Raw genomic sequence first — 19,661 nt, 5'->3', positions numbered from 1 at the left:
GCAAGCAGAGGTGGACGGTGCGCAGTGTGGGGACACCACCATCCCTCTCTGCCCCAGCACAGCCACTGACCTTGTACTGGTCCTCCCTGGTGGCAAAGGAGATGGGACAACTTATAGTGTCCTTGGGTTGGGCTCTTTCCAAAGCCTGGGGTGCTCCAGGTGCCTACAAAACACAAAGACCTTGGGTGAGAGGTGGGGTTAGAGTCCGATGTGTTTGGGAAACACAGGGAACAGAAGAAAGTGGTGGATGTGTCCCACCTGGGGGACCATCACCCACCCAGCTATGAGATTGGGGAAAGAAAAGGAGGAGTGGGATGGGGGGAATGCTTTGCCCCCCAGATCACTGCCCTCCTGTGCCAGTCCAACCCTCAGGAGAAGCCTTTGAGAAACCAGAGGGCTGTTACCTCCCCACTGCCCTTCACAGCGTGATCCAGTCCTGGACACCATTCCAGCTGCACACGTGGCCAGCAGGACCCGGACCTTGACTGCCAGCAGAGCTGCTAGCCCCAGATTTATGCACGTTAGTGGTTTGGGGGCACAAGGTGCAGGATGAGGGACGGGTTCTGGTGCCTCGCAGCCTCTGTCAGCCCTGCCAGCCATCACAGCACAGTGGTGACACATCCCTTGTCCCTTACCAGGCTTAATCAGTACGCCAGCGTGGATCTGACCCACCAGAAAACCCCACCAGACCCCAGGGAAGCACGGGGTGAGGGGGTCTGCAAACGCCCACCTTGCAGATGCAGAGAGCAGACCCAGTATCAGGGACTGGTGCTGGGACAGGAGCAGAGCGCCTGTCCTTGATGTCTCACACATAACCATTGGCCTGGGAGGGATCTGTTTCACTTAGGAGACTGCCACAATGCATAAGGGTAAATAATAACTCAAAAAATGAGACAGGAGCAAAGCTGGAGATGGGGTGATCACAAGGGAATGGACACGCTGGGGCACCACATCCCATGTCACGACCATCTCCATATCCCCATGTGTGCATGCAGCCTCCAACAGAAAAACAATTTTAAAAAAAGCTTCTTTTTACATTGCTCATGGAAATTGAGCAACATAAAAGGAAACAAATCCCCAGTGCAGCTGCCGAGAGAGGGCATTACAGCCCCAGGAATGGGGAAGGACCTGCCAGGAAAGCCCAGCGAGCTCCCTGCTCACCACGTTCAAGCTACAGATCTTCCGAAAAGAGGAGCTTAGAAACCAAAACTTGGAAATCTTCTGGGTGCTGCTAAAAATCATGGACCCAGTAAAAGCATCATCTGCATGGGGTGCTGTGGTTTTCCCAGCAATGTGTGATAAGGAACATCTTCTCTCTGTCGTACCTCCCAGCTTATTGCTTCTACCGCTAATTCCCCCATTTTGCTCCCAAACAAACCAACATCCTGCAGTTACACACCGAATAACTGTTCCCAGTAGGATTTAGCTGCCAGTTCACTGTGTCTGACTCAGACCTGAAGCTGTGTGTTCCCCAAAACTTCTCCTCATGTTTCACCCCCTGCTCTCCCTCCATAGATCAGACAGTCTACAGCTTCCCCAGGCAACCTGTTCCACTGCCTCACCCCCCGCACAGGAAAATATTTCTTCCTCACATCTCATCTCCATCTCCCCTCTTGCAGCTTCAAACCATTCCCCCTCGTCCTGTCCCTGCACCCCCCGATCCAGAGCCCCCCCATCTCTCCTGCAGCCCCCTTTCAGCACTGGAAGGTGCTGGAAGGTCTCCCCGGAGCCTTCTCTTCTCCAGGCTGCACACCCCCAACTCTCTCAGCCTGTCCTCGCACGGGAGCTGCTCCAGCCCTCGCACCATCTCCGTGGCTCCTCTGGCCCCACTCCAGCAGCTCCGTGTCCTCCTCTGTACTAGGAACCTCAGACACCGAGCTCTACCTCGGGAGAAAATAAAAGATTTCCCCCACCAGCCACCTCCTCCTTTTCCTCCTCAAGCTGTGGTCTAGATTCTGCTTCCAGACTGATGTTTCTCAGAGCACAAAGTCCAAACAAGTTAAAATAAGTGGCAAAAATCCTACTTGCTGCAACATCTTTTAGCTTGATCATATAATATCTGATTAATCTAAAACAGGTCAGAGAAACACAACTCTGCCTTAAGCACCCCCGTTCATGTTCTGCTGCCACTCAGGGATCACTGAAACAGCAAGGGAAGGAGAACCAGGTCATTCATTCAGGTTTTATTTAAGATTTTTGTTTTTAAAATGGCTGAACTGACCTTGCACATTAAGGAAAGAGTTACACCGAGGCAGTATGAAGAGAAACATCACCTAGCTGATGTTAAAAACTGCCACAGCCCCTCTATTTCCAGGTGGGACACAACACAAAGATATTTGCCAGCAGGTTAAAGCTGCAGTCAGAAACCTGGAGGTGCAGAGGGACTAAAGTATTCTTTACAAACACAAGACCAAGGCCAGGTGGCTGCTTACATGATCCCAAAGCAGCGCTGATTGTGAAATGATGCTCTACCGATGCCGCAAGGCAAGAGGGAAGGAGCTGCTCGTCATCCACCGGAGCCTGTGTTAAATCTGCTTCTCCTCTTTCCCATCCCCACGAAATCCAGCCTCTCTTCAGCTCCTTGGCACATCAAGGCCATCTCCTCCGCTCCAGCTCCCACTTTGCCTTTTCAGCTGCATTTTGTCATTTTTGTGAACCTCCTGGATTAGCTCCAGCTCTCTTAGCATTGGGCTGTGACTCAAAACCGTATTGCTGCTCTACTTCCAGCACCTCTTCCTTCCCCAGCCTCCTTTCTGCTCTCCTCCTCCAGAACCGTTGCTGCCTTGAGATGCAGCAGGCTGCTGCTGCACTCCCTGAATTTCCTCAGCAATTGCACAGCTGAAATTTTAACCTTTGCTTCATCCTACCCCAGCACTCCTTGGACCAACTCTGTCTTCTCCTGTAGCTCTTCCCACCACATCTCTCCAGGCATCCATTTCAGCAGTGAGTTTTATTCCAGCTCCCATCTCTATTGCATTTTCATTACTGTTGGCTATTCCCTGCCAAACTTAGCAGCTGCTTCTCCAAGATCCCATCTTTGACGTTCTAAGCTGTCATGAGCAAGAAAAGATTTATTCCTAGAACATTAATTATCCATACGCTTGATCCAGTTGGGCTTGCGAACCCAAAATACATCCACAGGCTCTCTAATAATGTAGAAATAAGAAGCCATTAAAAAGTCTCGTTATTTTATGGTTGGGAAGATGAATGGAGAATCAAACTTCACCTTTAACAATTTTAACATTGAAGATATCATCATCCATTGCACAAATGGAATATACATCTCTTAATCAGGAATGAGGTTCAAACAAATATTATTCTTGGACTTTGGTCTGGACCAACCTTACTGTCAAGCCAAGGATGGCAAGTTTTAAGGAAGCAGATATGTACTTCCAGGCCATTGCAGTCCGCTCTTGCACAGTACCCTGCTGCAAATGTGTCCTACTTACACCAGCCTGCGGCATTTTGAGAGACAGATGGATTAGGAGACTCACAGAAATCTCAGCTAAGAAGCAACAGCCTTTTACACACCTCACATGTCTGACCAGGCAACATTTTTGGCACTTTCTCAAAACCAGGCCCCTGAAAAGGGGCATCAAGTTGGAAACAAAACACTGTGGCAACCCCAGTTGCTTCATAAAATAGTGGCTTTTGTGTGGATGTGGTGTTTTACCCCCCAAGCCTCTTCTCAAGCCTTCACCAGATCGTTCAAGTCAAGTCAGGGTCTCCATGGAAACTTCCTTTCTCAAGGACCCTCCTTGCTGGGGAAAACCGCGCAACTCTTTTGTTTAACAAGGGAATTCAGTCTGGTAGGAGCGTAATGTCTAGAGAAGAGTCTGTAATGACGCATCAGCCAGATTCGGGTCCTTTGAACACACGTCTATTCAATTAAGACATTTTAGGGATAGCTGAAACTGCTGCAACTGAACTACCAACAAGTTCTGACGTCTTCTCCGCCTCTGCCCCGACCCTTCACTCTCAACATCACAACTTCCCTTCTTCAAGGCACACGGGGGTCTGCCTACGCCTCTCACACAAAAACTCCAGTGAACTCCAAATCAATCGTTTGTTTAAAGCAAACCTAAGGGTAAAGTAACACAAATCAACAGCAGTTCTTGAAATATAGGAAGCGTCTTGTGGAAGGATGTAGTTGTTTCTTGAAAAAGACAATCTCCTGTGTTTTGGAAGAGAGGAGTTTTAGCCTCTCCCTCCACCAAGCCCTTTGTTACCTGCAGCATTTTGTATCATTTCTGGTAGAGGATTGCTTAAGATCCCTCAAAAGGAAGCCAATTTTCTGAAAGGCTACTCAAACAACTGAATATTTTATGTTCTAATATTTTACCTTCTAATATAGAAAAGAGACTTTAATATTAACAGGCAAATAAATAATTAAGGGCTGTGATTAAAAATGGTTTCAACTCAGGCGAATCAGTTCAGAGAGTATATTAAAAAAAAAAAAAAAGCCACCAAAGAAGTTCTCTAGTTGAAGTTGCTTTCAAATCACAGCAGTCAAGATGTTCTCAGAAAAAGAAGCTTCAGAGGTTAGGAGCTCTGTTTAGACAGGAAGGTGCCATAAATGGCTACACGAAAGCTAACACGGGTGCTGATGCCTGGCAATGCTCAGATGAAGGGAGAGTGGAGGAAAGGATGTATCTCAGAACAACACCAACAAAAAAATCCCATTCTCCTAAGCTTAAGGTAGTTATAATTTTTTTCAAAAGATTTTTCTGAGAACATAAAAACATGACATGCCTCTTAACTTGAAAGCAGATCCAGGCACACTGTAGCCATCACCTCCCATCACAGGTGGGGGAAAAAAAGCCTGGGACAAGATGACAGACATCTATGGTCACAGCCTTCCAGCTTCCCAGTGGAGAACGAAAGGCTTTTGGCAAACCCCATCTCAAGCAGCCAAGAGAAACCAGGCAGGACCGATTCAAAGTGGAAATCAATGAGACAGAAGCACATCAGTAGCATAAGAAGAGGGATAAAGAGTAATTTGTGTCAATTCCTTTCCATTATGCAACAGAGAATCCAGAAGAATGACTTATACACATACAAATAATTTTTTCTACCTTCTTTGGGGAAATTTAGCAGAAATCCTGCTGCAGAAAAATAAACTCATGTGCATGCTTGCAGATAGGGCACATCTGCATTATGGTTCTCATCTCGATGGGATGCAGAGGATGGAGTTAAAGAGAAGTCGGAGACATTAAACACATTTGCAGCCAATGATTTAATCCTGTGCTGTCAAAAAAAAAAGTCAATTGCCGAATCTGTAAGACCAGAGCCATGTAAGATTTTAGATCAAGTGAGATCTAGGCTCTGTTCCTTTCTTCCTGTGGATGCCATCGTGAGTCTTCCAGAGGAAACATAAACAAAGTCCTTATCAAAGGGAATTATTCAAGGGTGGTGGCCTGTCACTTCACAATCTCCACCTAAGCTCCAAGCAGAGGAGCTCATCAATAGATCGTATCTGTTTCTAGACTGGCAGCTTTACTGTTTTGTCCAGGGAATTAATTCTTGGATACAAGCTTTGCAAGGGGAAACTCTTAACATTACAGGGAGATGAAATATATCTACACAAAGGGAGAGAGGCTGCAGATTTCAGCAATGGACTTCAGACTTCAGTCTTGTGTCACACAGTGACCACCCTGGAACACAAAGGATGGGAGAAGGCACCACAGAAGGAAAAAGCCTCACAAACATCAACTACATCCAGTAAAACTAGTGTAGGAGCTGTCATGTATCATGGAAAAACAGGAAAAATATATTTGAGTTAAAACCCAGGTGCAGGGAAGAAAGGGCTGAGCCAGCAGCAGGTCTCAGCAAGAAGCAGGGGTGAGCTTCTGTGCAACACAAGTGCTTTGGAGAGAGATGAGAGGTTGCTCCAGAACGGGTTTAAATTCACCCCATAAATGACCAAAGCAGGGCAGAGAAAGCAGCTCTCCCAGTTATAATCCAGATCTCTTCTCTATGTGTAAAGTTACTCCCTTAAGAGCCACTTGGTATCCCAAAGGGCTATAGAAGGGGTAAGAAACAAGGTTATATTACTTCATCCAACACATTGAAGCTCCTGGTGATGCTATGAACAATAATCCCATCCAACAGACTCGTCCGGCGACGGTGAACTCTCCAATCCACCCTCAGCCACCAGCTAAGAAACGCAGCAGTCATTTTATTAAAAATCAGTATACAGCTGAACATAAGCCCAGTGTTTACAACCAACCCCTCGAGTAGTTCCAGGTTTCCTGTTGTTTTACAGACTATTAGCAACCAAAGGAATCAGTAGCATAAAGAAACAACTATCATTTCAAAAAAATTAACGTCCCCACGTCTCCAAGAAAGCAGCATCCATGATCAGTTTGTTTTCCATTGGACTTCCTCTAAGAAACAAGAGTTTTCAACACCAGTTTGCAAGCAAATCTTATCTTTATAACAGTAATTGCTCTGTGTGCTTTATCATACAGGGCAAGGGTCTCTAAGAAACCTCACAGCACTGATAAAATACCCCTAAAAGAGCTCTTTGTCAATTTTTCCTCATAAATGTTTGAGATTTGTTTAACTAGTTGAGTTGAAACTAAACGGGGAGGGACTGCAATTCACACAATTTGTCAAAAAGATCATCCATGAATTAAGAGGTTCTCCAACGGCTGCAGGAAGCACACAGAGGCTTTCTCCACGCTCCCTCGACGCATCCAGCGGTGCTGCAGGAGAGATGCACATTCACACCCTCGCGTTCCCCTTTCAGTTGTCACAGCTGTTCCCATCCTGCTGCCTGCTTCCTTCCCTCCTCAAGTCATCCAAAGCACAGAGCAGCCTCAGTGGTGTAACAGCAGCTTGCCAGAAGCAGGAAAAGTCCAGCCAGCAAAAAGATTTAATTTATTAAGATAAACATGATCTAAGGCTCCACATTATTTTTTCAAAATAAAACACAGTAGGAAATATGAAAACAAACTGGCTTTGCTACGTGTAGGTCAGGTTCAGACATTCTCAACCATACAAAATACTCTTTCACTCTCATCCCCATCGCAAGGATGGAAAGACAGTTCACTACGCACGATCAGCAATGTCCCTGTTGCATGCCCTTCCACATTCAGTGAACGATACCTCTGCCACCCTTCAGGGCAGATCAAAGTTTTAAGAACACCCCTGTGACGAAGGAGCAGAAGGGGAGAAGGGCAGGGAATTCAGTCTCTGCAATGAACATCTAAAAAGTCTTGACACGATGACTGCGTTCACTTTAATGGTTGTTCTTGGCTGCCTCTTTAGCTGCAATGATCAGGGGAGTGAGACTAGATAGAGGCTTTGCAATTTTCAGGAACTGGTGCTAAGAAGAAGATAAAAGAAAAAGGGTTAGATTTTTCATAACATGCCCCAGAAGCCTGGTGGATACTCAAAATATTGGCACCTAGACCCACATGAAGTCTCACGACCACCCAAGGCAACGTGCTTCAGAGATGGAAAAAAAAAAAATCACAGGGTAAAAAGTAGTTAAAAATGGGCAGAAATGTTACAGTCAAAATGTTCTCCTGCTCTAAGGAACAGAACATTACTGCTCTCTGATATTTTGGGGCTGGGAAGTCCAGGAGAAAAAGCGATCTTTCAGCTACTGCCATTCTACCAGTGATTAATGCTTCATTACAGTCTCGGAAGGCAGCACCACATTCAAAACCGAATCCACTAGACAAACTGGTGGAAAGAAAGGAAAACATAAAAGGGAACTGTCTCACAGTTGAGGTCTGATTGCCCCTGATCACGGATATAGTTTACACAGAGCTACATCGGAAGGCAGCACCACATTCAAAACCGAATCCACTAGACAAACTGGTGGAAAGAAAGGAAAACATAAAAGGGAACTGTCTCACAGTTGAGGTCTGATTGCCCCGATCGCGGATATAGTTTACAAAGAGCTACATTTTCGACCCCCATGGCAAATCTGACAGAAGGAACAAACAAACTACTCCTCTCATCCCTGTTGGTAAAAAGCCTGGCAGCTTGCCCTCCCCTTTCACCAGGAGTTCAGACTAAGACACCAGGTTTTCAGCGAAATAACTGATGATAAGGTGGTGAGGCAGTGGCCCAGGTTGCCCAGAGCAGCTGTGGATGCCCCATCCCTGGAGGGGTTCAAGGCCAGGCTGGATGAGGCTTTGAGCAACCTGGGCTAGTGGGAGGTGTCCCTGCCCATGGCAGGGGGGTGGAACTGGATGATCTTTAAGGTCCTTTCCAACCCAAACCATTCTGTGATTCAGATATCTCACAAGCGCTGTTCCATCACCTCCATAAGGAGCAGTATCTTACAAAATGCTGTAATGCCAAACTGCTCCAGTTAATGCCCACCATGCAGAGTCCTAAGAGCTTTGTGTTCCCTCCACCAGAAGGGAGACAACCAGAACATCTGATAGGTAGAAGCCCTCCTGCTGTCCAAATCGGAACAAGCACAGCAAGGCCACGACAACCCCCACAGATGTCATGGCCAGCTGTGTGCAGCAGCCCCGGGAATTAAGGGGCTCAGCACTTGGCAGGCCTGGGGCACAGCTACTGTTTGAAGTCGGTTACAGAACACGCTGCACAGCTGCTGCTAGTAGCAAGTACAGCATAAAAAGAGAGTATTCTGTTAACACTTTATTATAGATTTAGGTTTTGGGGTGTTTTTGGTTTTCTTTGGGTTTTTTTGGTGGTTTTTTTTGTTTTTTTTTTTTTTTTTTTTTCTTGGCAGGCTGCCTTAGCTGTGTTTGTGCCTTCAGCTGATGCAGTATTTAAAAGTCCAAACAAGATCTTGCCATAAGCCTGGCCCCACTCGAGATTGCATGATTACATTATGATCACACTGATTCAGCCCTGTTGCCCATCACCCACCTGCAGCAGCTCTTTCGCAGAACCTCTCTTTTCCACGTCCATTTCAAGACAGCGATTTAAGAAGTCTCGGAATATGGGTGAAAGTTTTTCCGGATTCTGCAGTTCTGGAGTCCCGTTAGTAGCAATTAGATACAGGGCCTAAAGCAAAAAAAAAAAAGAACCAGGATGCAATGAAGGTTAGATTCCATCCCTGGGTTACAGAGACACCCATTGCTCCTGTCCCTCCTCCCAGTTCAATGGGGAGGAAAAAAACTTCCATCTTATCAGGGTGACTGATCAATGCTTAAGTTTCAGCAAACAGAATAGCTGCCAGCCCTATTTTTATGTGGATGGGATCCAATCCTTTATTGTTTTACCCTTGTAATCTGTGTCTGGATCCTGCAGCCCTCTCAAGGGATTAGGAGGACAAAACCAACATTCCAGACCGTGTTTACATAGGGAAGTGAACTGGCATGACTCTGCCAGTGCTAGACTCCTGCAATAATTATATCTCCATGGGAAGGTACCCCTGAATAAATAGGAGATTTTGTTCAGTCGGTACTCTCCCTGAGTGCACAAAGCCTAAAAAGTCAATACTATAAAGATGCAGTTGTCTCCTCACAAAAGATGTCCTGGAGACCCTCAAGCAGCTTTTAACATCCCGCAGAAACAAGCAGGTCTGCTAGTGGCTGGGGATGAAGCATTCACACACACACAGTCCTCGAAGAATCAAGGAACTCGGAATTCATCCATTTCAGGATTTCATGCCAGAAACTTTTCCTTTTCAAAGGAAACTGAAATCTGTCAGACTTGGTACCGTGCAGACCCTTTGAGCACATGGCTCAGCACATCCCATGGGAGCAGTCTGATAGCCTGGGAATTGGCACAACTTGAGTTAAACGAGGCCAAACTACTGTTACTGAACCACCCTCCTCTAACTCAACACCCAGTTCACCCTTCTTTGCTGCTTCTCTTCTCTCCCAAAAATCACTGCCAGTGCAAGAGATGGAGACAAAAGTTAAACCAGAATTTTTCTAGATCCCTTCATGCTGTGTAGCTGAGGGAGAAGCCACAGACCTGGCTTACATTAAGAGCAGTTACATGCCTACGAACTGACAGCATCTCCCCTTTCATTAAAAACTGAGCAAGGGAAAGACAACAGGAGGCTTAAGCCCTGTCTAAAGACTTATTAAGCTTGTAGCTTTACTTGGAACGTGCAAGGAGGAACAATCCACCAGTAGGTAAAAGCTTTGTTTATAATGTGTCCTATTTCTGAATTTAAGGAGAACTCCATCCCTGGAGGGGTTCAAGGCCAGGTTGGATGAGGCTTTGGGCAACCTGGGCTAGTGGGAGGTGTCCCTGCCCATGGCAGGGGGGTTGGAAAGAGATGATCTCTGAGGTCCTTTCCAACCCAAACCATTCTGTGATTCTATGATCTAACTCATCAGAGCTGAGCAGAGGGTCTGCACAGGGAGAACCCACACCTCTGCTACCCAGAACAAACTACGGCTTCTAACTAAAACTCTATGAACCTTCTCACTATGACACCTAAGGAGATACGGGGCTGCAGGTGGTGAAACCGCACCGGAGGATCCACCTGCCTCCTTTAGAGCCTGGTTTCCGCAGCAGGCTTAGCGAAAACTTGAGGGTAAAAGATACTCGCTTACTCTCAGGGGGTTCTCATTGAGGTAGGGGGGCTCTCCTTCGATCATCTCGATGGCCATTATCCCCAGCGACCAGATATCCACTTTGGGCCCGTACGCTTTCCGCGTCACCACTTCGGGTGCCATCCAGTACGGTGTCCCCACCATGGTGCTGCGTTTGCTTTGCTCAGGAGTGATCTGGGCACAGAAGCCGAAGTCAGCTGGAGAATTAAAGAGCAGGAAGGGGGGGGAAGAAACAGATATAGAAATCAGCAAGTTTCTCAAAAAAACACCACTTACTGATGTCAGAGCTGTGGTACACATTACCCTGCTGCACTGGCTGGTGCAGCATTATGCAGCTGTAATATACCATGTAATATGTGGTCTAAAGACTGTTCCTGGGTATATGAAAATAGAAATTAATGCGCAGTCTGCTCCAGATACACCCCCCAACCCACACAATGTATTGCCTGGTGATATTTTCACTCCCAGATCTATTACTTCCCCAGAAGATATATCATCCCTCAAACAGGATTTGCTTTACAGACTAAACAGTGTTCAGAATAAATTCAAAGCACCTAAATTCATACAGATTATTTTCTTGGAATAGACAGGAAGATGGAGAGCCTTCACACAAAGATTGCTGGCTTCTATGCCTTATTTGTATTTGACTTACCAAAAGAAACCTAATTATGTTCTAGCGAGCCCAGCAGAATCAACACAGCAAGATGCACTGTCCGTCCTGACCCCCTGTGGCACCGCGGGTCTAATTTTAGGCAGAATGATGAAAATTAAACTGATCCCTAGCTGAGTTTTCATCAAGGGTAACAACCAGGAAAGGTACATATGGTTCATAAACAGAGGAAATTTTCATCAGAGCCAATAAGCAGCTCAGGTCCAGAAGGTTACTGCACCATACCCATGGGGATTATTCTAACTTTACAGCCCAGTACCTGCATACTGTGCTCAAAGAAGTTATTCTAGAAGAACAGAGCACTTTGGCCCTGATCAGCTATTCATCGCTAACACTCCAGAGATCTGACTGTACCAAAGTACAGCTTCAGTCTAAAAAGTAATTATGTGCAAAAAAAAAAACAAACACCCCACCTTCTTACTCAGCATATCTGCACTGTGTGAATTTTGAGTCATATCTGCTGTCACTGCTGACAAAAATAGATTTATTTATGCCTGTTGGGTGCTAGCCAACAGAACTGAGAGGGAGAGAAAGGAAGCACAAATCTGTTAAAGCTCTGGGTGGAAGATAATCATTCACCAGCTTATCTCTGCATGGACAACGACAAGCACAACAGCTACCTTAGCACCCAAGGGGCAGAACAGTCTCAAGGTCTTCGTTACTGCTGATTATACAAGGAGGAAACAACATTTAGAGTGCAGTCTGGGTTGGTGTTGTAAGATTAAATGTTTTCTAGATACACATTTTTCAATTCTCCCTCCATTCCCCCAGCCCCCCAGGTACCTGCAGTCCTTTCCAGACTGAAGAGATCACTCACAAATAAAGACTTCTGGCCCTACGTCTTCAAACCCAGCTTTCTAGACTGGAACAGCATTAAAATACTGTTATTTCAGTCCACAAAAACCAGATGGCCCAAAGCTAAACGAACCCCAAACCTCACTTCGAGTCTGGTATCAGTTCACGAGGACTCATGCTTGCCGATCTCCATTAAAACCAATGCCACTAAAATTCCTCCAGGAGCATTTCTACAGCCTCTTCATCGCCACAGCATCAAGAATCTCAAACACCCATCTCCCCAACAAGCCTGGCCACCAGCAGATAACAAGTCTGGGCTGATAACTCAAGCCATCAGCAGTGCTGTTCCCCACATACTTAGTTTGACAGAGCCATCCATTCCCAGCAGGATGTTGTCACTCTTGATGTCTCTGTGAATAACTTGGTTTGAATGGAGGAATTCCAGAGCTTGGAGACACTGGAAAATAAAAATAATAGAGATATTCTTACTGTGTATGAAATTATTCACCAGTCACAATTAGCCAGCGAAGGGACTCTCACAACATGCATTTTGAGTAGCCAGGGTTTAGTGTCTTCGAGTATTTCATCTATCCAGTGTGTGCAGGGCTACAGTGAGACATCCCACTGGGTCCTAGGAGGACAGGTTGGTCTCAAAAGACCTGGAGAACAGGCATAACCAAGGGGATTCCAATCCCATTCTGCACCCCAGTCCTCCCTCTAGGGTGAAACATCAGGCTTGCACTAGGATTGTACGCTGCGACCTCCCAGATGAAATCCTGCTGCATTACAGAAGCTGGAGACAGCTATTCCACCAGTGACAGGTCGTGGAAAGCCCCGTGTCCCCTTCCCAAATCACAGCTCCCTCCGAGCGTGAGTGCCGCTTTACCTCTCGGCACACAGCTGCAATTTGTCCTTCATCCATGCAGGTCTCTGTCACAACATCTGTTAGGGAGCCTCCTGCCAAGTATTCCATGACCACCCAGAGCTCTTCTCCTACAAGGTAACTGAAGAGCCAAAACCAGATTTTAAAATCAGCAAGTATGAGCACGCCACTGTTTACCCAGCCAGAATGCACTGGGTTTTAAAGCTGTCTTAGAAGTGCAGAGAAACCATCAGGCATAATGAATTTGAAAATCATCTCTATCTTTTTTATGCTACCAAACCAGTTTGGGATTTTGTCTGAAAAATTCAGAACCGTTCACAAGGGCAAATGAGAACAACTTGCTGGATGCAATAGCAAGTCTAAAGGTTTAAAACAAAAAAGGAAAGCCCAAAAGGGCAGGTCTTGTCCAAAAAGACCTGTAGGAAGATGAAGAGGAGCCAGCTGAGGTGAGGGTGAGTTTTCTCAGCCATTTGGGTTATTTTTCTCTGCTGGGAGTGTGTGTGCTCATGTCTAAAAGTAGAAGACCTGGGATGAAGACTTCAGCATTAACTCAAAAAACAAAAAACCAAAAAAAAATCAAACCAAACAAACAACAAACCCAAACCACCAACCACTTCTGCCTTTTTTGGGCCCATCTGGAAAAACATTAACACAATCTTCCATGACAGATACATCAGGATGACACATTCCTGAAGGAAGGAATCATCAGTTTGAAAACCTGAAAACCCACCTTCTCAGCCTATGCTCCATTTTTAAAGTGAGTGGACAGATGAGTCAAGAGTGGACAGATGAGTCAAGAGTGAGGGCAGAGGAACTAATTAAAAGCTTCTGCTGGCATTAGGGTTCATCAAGCAGATGTTTGCTTTGCTCAGAAACACTGATCCTACTGGAAGAGTGAATTTGCTAGGAGCCAAAGGCAAAAAGCAGGACAGGTTCTAGGGAACAATCAGCTAGAAAGCAATGGTGAAGGAGAAAGAAGTTATTAAGCCCAACTTGGCATGGAAAGTAGACAGACAAGAGTGGGCAGGAGGTACGCTTTGACCCCAAAAGGACACACTGCCAACACCTGAGCCGATAGAAAAACTCCCCCAAAAATAAGAGCTGTGGTGTGAGCTGTGTGACACAAGTGTTACAGTTATAGAGAGCTTTTAATACTGGAGACAAGGACGGTGTCTTGGTTTGGTGATGCTGAGGATCAGAGTCTGGAGTTTCTTTCAGGATGGAGAGCCCAAGGACACAGAGTTCTGCTCCCAGAGCAGACAGGTCTCCACTACGGAACAGAAGCTGATACACTGGCAGTTTTTTCCCCAGCATCACAGATGTCACCAAAAGCAGTGTGACCTGCCCAGCAGCCCCTTGCAGTGACAGAGGAGCACCAGAATTGCTTTCAGAAGTACTCCTGCCATCTCTGCACGTCACCTACCTTCCACCAGACTCTGAAAGGACTCCATCCACACCCTTCCTTCCTGCCCCTATGCTGTTGCTGCTTCTTCATCACTCCTGCCAAACCAGGCTCTCTCCAGACTGTATCAGCACCCTCTCAACAAATCAGTGTCACCCTGGACGTCCCAATGCTTCCTTTCATTGCCAGGAGCACCCTCTGGAGTCCAAATCCACTTGACACTAAGGACGGGGACAGAATGGGCTCCACCGCTCCTGCGTGACAATCTCAAGTTGCACATGCTGGGAACAAGTTGGTGTGTCTCCACAGCCAAAAAGGATGGAGCGAGCCAAGAGCCACCCTGCAAACCAAAGCTGTGCCACGAGCAGCCAAAGGCATGTGCCAAGATCCAGGCACCTCCACAACTGATAGATCTGACATAACACGCAGAGAGGTGGGATTCACGGTGGCTCCCCGCGAGCTGCCACCAAGCAAATGTCACTTCAGAAGACTGGGTGATACCGTCTCGGGGATCTTCTCACTCTCTTGCCACAGCAGAGGCCAGTTTTAGTCACTGGGCTGCCAGCCTCAAAACCACGCTCGCAGCAGTTCCAGAGACACCACCAGGAAGCCCATACACCTACGTGATGCTCTCCACATGACGTCAGGACTTGCAAAACAAGGCTGGCAGTATAAATAAGCTGATGAAAGTCTTTGAGGAAGGAGGTGGTCTACAGCTTTCTCTTCATCCATCTGCAAGAGCAGGTAATGTCTGCTCCTGCAAGATGTTCCTCAGCTTCCACTTATAGAAAGGTGTCCACCAAGCTCTTCCCATCACAAACACACACCACTCAGTCCTAGGCTTCTTTTTAATTATCAACTTTATAAAATTTGCTTTTCCCCAGAAGAGCAAGATCATTCATTACAGAATCCCTGGAGGGGTTCAAGGCCAGGCTGGATGAGGCTTTGGGCAACCTGGGCTAGTGGGAGGTGTCCCTGCCCATGGCAGGGGGGTGGAACTGGATGAGCTTTAAGGTCCTTTCCAACCCAAACTATTCTGTGATTCTATGATTTCTGCACCAGCAACTTGCCTCCAACATACAAATATGAAGTAAGCCTGTAAAGAAATCCCTGTTTTCTTGTAGCAGACATCTTCAGCTTCATTCACGGACCTTCCAGCCCTGGTTGAGTTTGGGGTGAGGGTAACAGTAGCTACCACTTAAATGGAGGATTTGTGGGGTTTATTAGGTTAAGCAGAGTTCTTCAGAAAGAAAGAAAGAAACCAAAGGGCAGGAGTTTGCCTATCTCTGGGCATCTGATGCCTGTGTTTAGATGCCTGAGTTTAGAAGCAGGACTCTGAGAGCTTCCTTCATGCAGCAGAAAGAAACTGGCACCTCCAGAAGGTAACTCTGCACAAGCGGCTGCTTGTCTGCACGGGAAAACTAGCGTCACTGTCTTCAGAGCCGGATGCTTCTAAATTCAGCTCCTAAGTACAGCTGAATTAGGCCATGTCACTACCTTAAATGTCACAGCACACCTTCGCGCAACACTGCCCGCTTGCACTGCGGCAGAAAAGCTGTCTGGAGCATAAATGCACCGTTTGCACAGCGATGGTTGGAGGGACAGTAAACCAGACAGACGTCTTAACCACAAACAAGTGGGTCACAAAAGTAAGAGAATAAAGCACAGGAAAGCCTTGCATAAGGGCAGGAGCTGAGGCAGAGAAGCAAGAGAGATGGTTTATACCAATGCCTACCTTGCAGCTCTCACTAGGCACTCAGAAGGGGAGACACAGTCAGAAACAGAGCCACAAAAAAGGAACCAGGTCCCACAGTGGCAAGCACACATCCTTCCACATACTTCCTTCTGCGACAGCAGCAGGCAGAAGCCAGCAAGTGGCGTTCAAATATCAGCTTCCTTCAGCGCTCAGGAAGCAGAGAGGCACATCAGGCCAGGCAGGAGGGATGCAGTTACCCGGGAACGGGATCCTGCAGCTGCGAAGCTGAAGCGGTGTAACAGGCACAGGAACCCCCATGTTCATCCTAGTTGCTGCTCTGTCCATTTGCAGCACCCAGACAAAAGCTAATCCCTCTGAAAAAGATTAGTGAGAGAAAGCAGAGGACAAAAGCAGCAGCTTTTGTTGCTGGAAGTTTGAACAAGACAGCAGGATGTGCAGCTACCCTACAGCTGGGGTGTACCGGCCAGACAAGGCAAGTGCATGGACCCAGCGATGCTGTCTCTAGGGGGAAGGATGTGTCTCTCCAACAGTTTTGCCAAAACAAAGCCTCTAAGCAAGGAGAAATGAACAGTTTCAGCCCAGACACAATTCTTAACTCTTCTTCACCACTTGTTTCATTTTACACAGGTAATATCCTTCTGCTCTTTGTAAGAAGGGGGTGTCTGCCCAGCATCACCTCCCTGCACACATACCTCCCCCCCCCCTCCACAAAGCTTCAGGAGCAGACTTTCTGTCCTTCCAACAAAGCAGCTCTTTACAGCCATGCACAGGACACAGCATGATATAAATTCAGCATCCCAACTGATGCTGCTGGATATAAGAAGTACTTTTTTGTACTTAAAAGCCTGTTAAAGAAACCCGTTAAAGACACAGCTGATGGGCTTTTTATATGCACGCAGAGCAAACAAGTGTGCAAATATTCTCTCAGATTTCCAGAAGAGATTCTAGGTCACATCCCTCCATTGCGTCTTCCAAAAAAATAAGCTGCCAAGATTAAAGCCTGCAGCTCAGCCTATCTAGGCACTCTTTACCTTGCGATAAACCAAACCTGTTATTCATTAGGACCGCTGGATTCTGACGTGAGTGCAGACTGGTAATCCCGCTGCAGCTCGACGGGACCTAGCTATATCTTTAACATAAGGTGAATGACACAGGCTTGACACAATACACCAACGCTGAATTCAAGCCATGCTTTTGCCTGTTGGGCTTTCAGTACGCCCCAGATTTCAATGCTGACAGTTTGGGACTGTTTCCTGAAATTCCAACAGGGCAGATGCAAGAATTTCTTGCACTTTCCAAGGCAGCTCCCTACCCCCAAAGAAGCACATTTCCCAGTTGCTCTTTTCAAACCAGTCAGGCTCTCAACAGCTGATGATGGTGCTACCATCGCCCTCATGTTTGTTTGCAGACTTGGGCATTTTACTGCCTTGAGCTACAGTGACCAGAATTTTCACAGCTACCCATGTTTATTTTAGAAGCAGTTCACACTCAGCGCAGCAGCCACTGTGCTGCTTGCTTCTGCTCCATTATTGTCACAGTCCAAGGGACATCAGCTCAAGAACAAGCAGAGCAGGTCTGTACATAGATAAGTTATTTGGTGCAACTCTTGGTAAGAAGTAGGGATCCAAGGAGAAGCTGTCCCATTTGGATGTAACATATCCAAAGCTGAGCAGGAGTGCCACAGCATGTGTATGAGCCACTCTGAGCATGGATAACCCCATTCCCTCTGTCTTCCAATGAGTTCTTACATCTGTAACAGGTCTCCTTCTCTCCCTTATTCACACCCACAAGAAAACAGCCTTGCTTAGTTATGTGTCACTTGTCATTCACCCTTGTCACTGTATGCTACTGTGCAGAAAACCTCAGTGGACAGTCACAGGGACAAGATTACCATCTAACCCTGGAAGGAGCTTGCTTCTCCGCAAGCAGAATAGCTCAGTGGAAGAGGAAAGAAGAGGAAGAAGAAAGCAAATGCAAACAAAACCAGTTAAAACGATTTCTATTTCTCTTCTAGTAGCAGGAAGGAAATGTGTCAAATTTGGCAAAGGAGAGAGCTGAAAAAATGGCATCCTGACAGCATACTGCTAAGGTCTTTGCTGCCAGCATCTCTAAAGAGAGCCTAGGTACCCCACTAATACCGATTCAGACAGCTGTTTCTGCTGGGACATGGAGACAGACAAACACGTTACCCACACCCCAACCTTGCCACACACAATAAACAATGCAAGGGTGTCCTATAGCTGAATTAGGCTGAGACAGAGTCACTTAAGACAATGATAAGGAAGCATTTTCCAGAGCCCCTTTGTGAACTCTTCAAGTTAGGACAAGAGGAAATGGCCTCAAGTTGCGCCAGGGGAGGTTTAGGCTGGATATTAGAAAAAAATTTCTTCACAGAAAGAGTGATGAGGCATTGGAACAGGCTGCCCAGGGCAGTGGTGGTGGAGTCACCATCCCCGGAGGGGGTCAAGAAACGTGTGGATGTGGTGCTTGGGGACATGGGTTAGTGGGTTGGGTGGTGTTGGGTTGACGGTTGGACTTGATGATCCTTGAGGTCTTTTCCAACCTTAATGATTCTATGAAACATTTCTACGAAATCAAGACATACCTGTCCAAGTAGTTGACAATGTTGGGGTTTTTGTTTTCCCTCATCACAAGGATTTCATTAATAATCAGTTCTTTTTTGGGTTGCTGCTGCAAATTCATCTGTTTGATTGCAACCTGCAGTGAAGAAAGACCAAGTGAAGCATTATTACAAGAGTCCCCTAGAGATCTTTCAGAACCAGTGTCAACTATTTTAGTCCCACATTCACATGAAGGGGGAAAACACTTTTTCATCATAAGTTGCTCAGTCATTTAGTAACTCTGAGTTCCTGCACCTGGTCCATTTCCACACATGCTGGAGGACAGAATGCTGAAAACAAGGAGAATTATTATTTTCATACTGGACCTTCATGTCATGGTTAGATAGCCATCTCCATCTACAACTTCTTGGTAGCAAAGAAGGGATCCCTTACTCTAGTATGGGCTGATATATAAAAAACATCTGATTTCTTCAGGGATTCTTATTAATTTTATTTTGGATTGGATGTTTCTGGAAGTTTTGGGTTTTTTTTCCTTCCACTCCCGTGCAAATCGGTGCTTCTAGAAATCTCCATCAGGGTGGCCATGCATGGAGGGGGTAAATAACACAGCCTACACTTAGTACTTCAAGGTGGTAATTCTGCTTCTTTCTGTCACTGCAAGACCTGAGGGAAGGAGCCACCAGTGTTTAGATAAAAAGCTGAAAATAAGTGAATTGGATTCACGGGCAATAGGGATGGATTTGTCAGTTGTAGCCCACTGGCTTTGCAGTTTTCCACCTGCTTCACTGCACCTACTCTGCACGTATATATGCAGAAAGCAGGATGGTATGTATATGTTTTTAACTCTTATGTTTAACTCTCCATGCTAACAGTACTTCACGAGAGCACCTGGCCCTCAGACAAGCCTTGAAATCAATAATACTCAGCACAGCAGGAAGCAGAAACACTTCTGTAGATGTTACAACCCAACTGTACTTGGTACAATATTTGGGCAAAGGGAACGAAATGTAATTACGCCTTTACAAACCGGCTACTTGTAGAGAAAGAGGCTTAGGCACATGGAGGGGAGCCAGTAACTCCAGTTATTAAAACTCCAGCAATTTAAAA

The 19,661-nt window shown here is 46.3% G+C and overlaps 1 protein-coding gene across 4 annotated transcripts in view; it reads right to left on the bottom strand.

Annotated features, from left to right (window-relative positions):
* Positions 1-6,586: 6,586 nt before the first annotated feature.
* PAK1 (p21 protein (Cdc42/Rac)-activated kinase 1) overlaps positions 6,587-19,661 on the bottom strand; it is a 35,560-nt gene continuing 22,485 nt past the window's right edge. For 3 of the 4 annotated variants that reach the window (XM_010081065.1, XM_010081062.1, XM_010081061.1), the window contains 6 exons: positions 18,578-18,690; positions 12,857-12,974; positions 12,328-12,427; positions 10,506-10,702; positions 8,860-8,997; positions 7,027-7,330 (listed from right to left, as the gene is read on the bottom strand). In XM_010081065.1, coding sequence (XP_010079367.1) covers positions 7,244-7,330; positions 8,860-8,997; positions 10,506-10,702; positions 12,328-12,427; positions 12,857-12,974; positions 18,578-18,690 — 753 coding nt within the window. In that variant the 3' untranslated portion in view covers positions 7,027-7,243. Of the gene's footprint in view, positions 7,331-8,859; positions 8,998-10,505; positions 10,703-12,327; positions 12,428-12,856; positions 12,975-18,577; positions 18,691-19,661 lie in introns of all 4 variants that reach the window. The other variant, XM_010081064.1, reaches the window with a different exon arrangement.

The sequence above is a fragment of the Pterocles gutturalis genome, unplaced genomic scaffold, assembly GCF_000699245.1.
Source record: "Pterocles gutturalis isolate BGI_N339 unplaced genomic scaffold, ASM69924v1 scaffold3014, whole genome shotgun sequence".
Lineage (NCBI taxonomy): Eukaryota > Metazoa > Chordata > Aves > Pterocliformes > Pteroclidae > Pterocles > Pterocles gutturalis.
The sequence above is the reverse complement of the archived record's forward strand: the minus strand, read 5'-3'. Positions and strand labels throughout refer to the sequence as shown.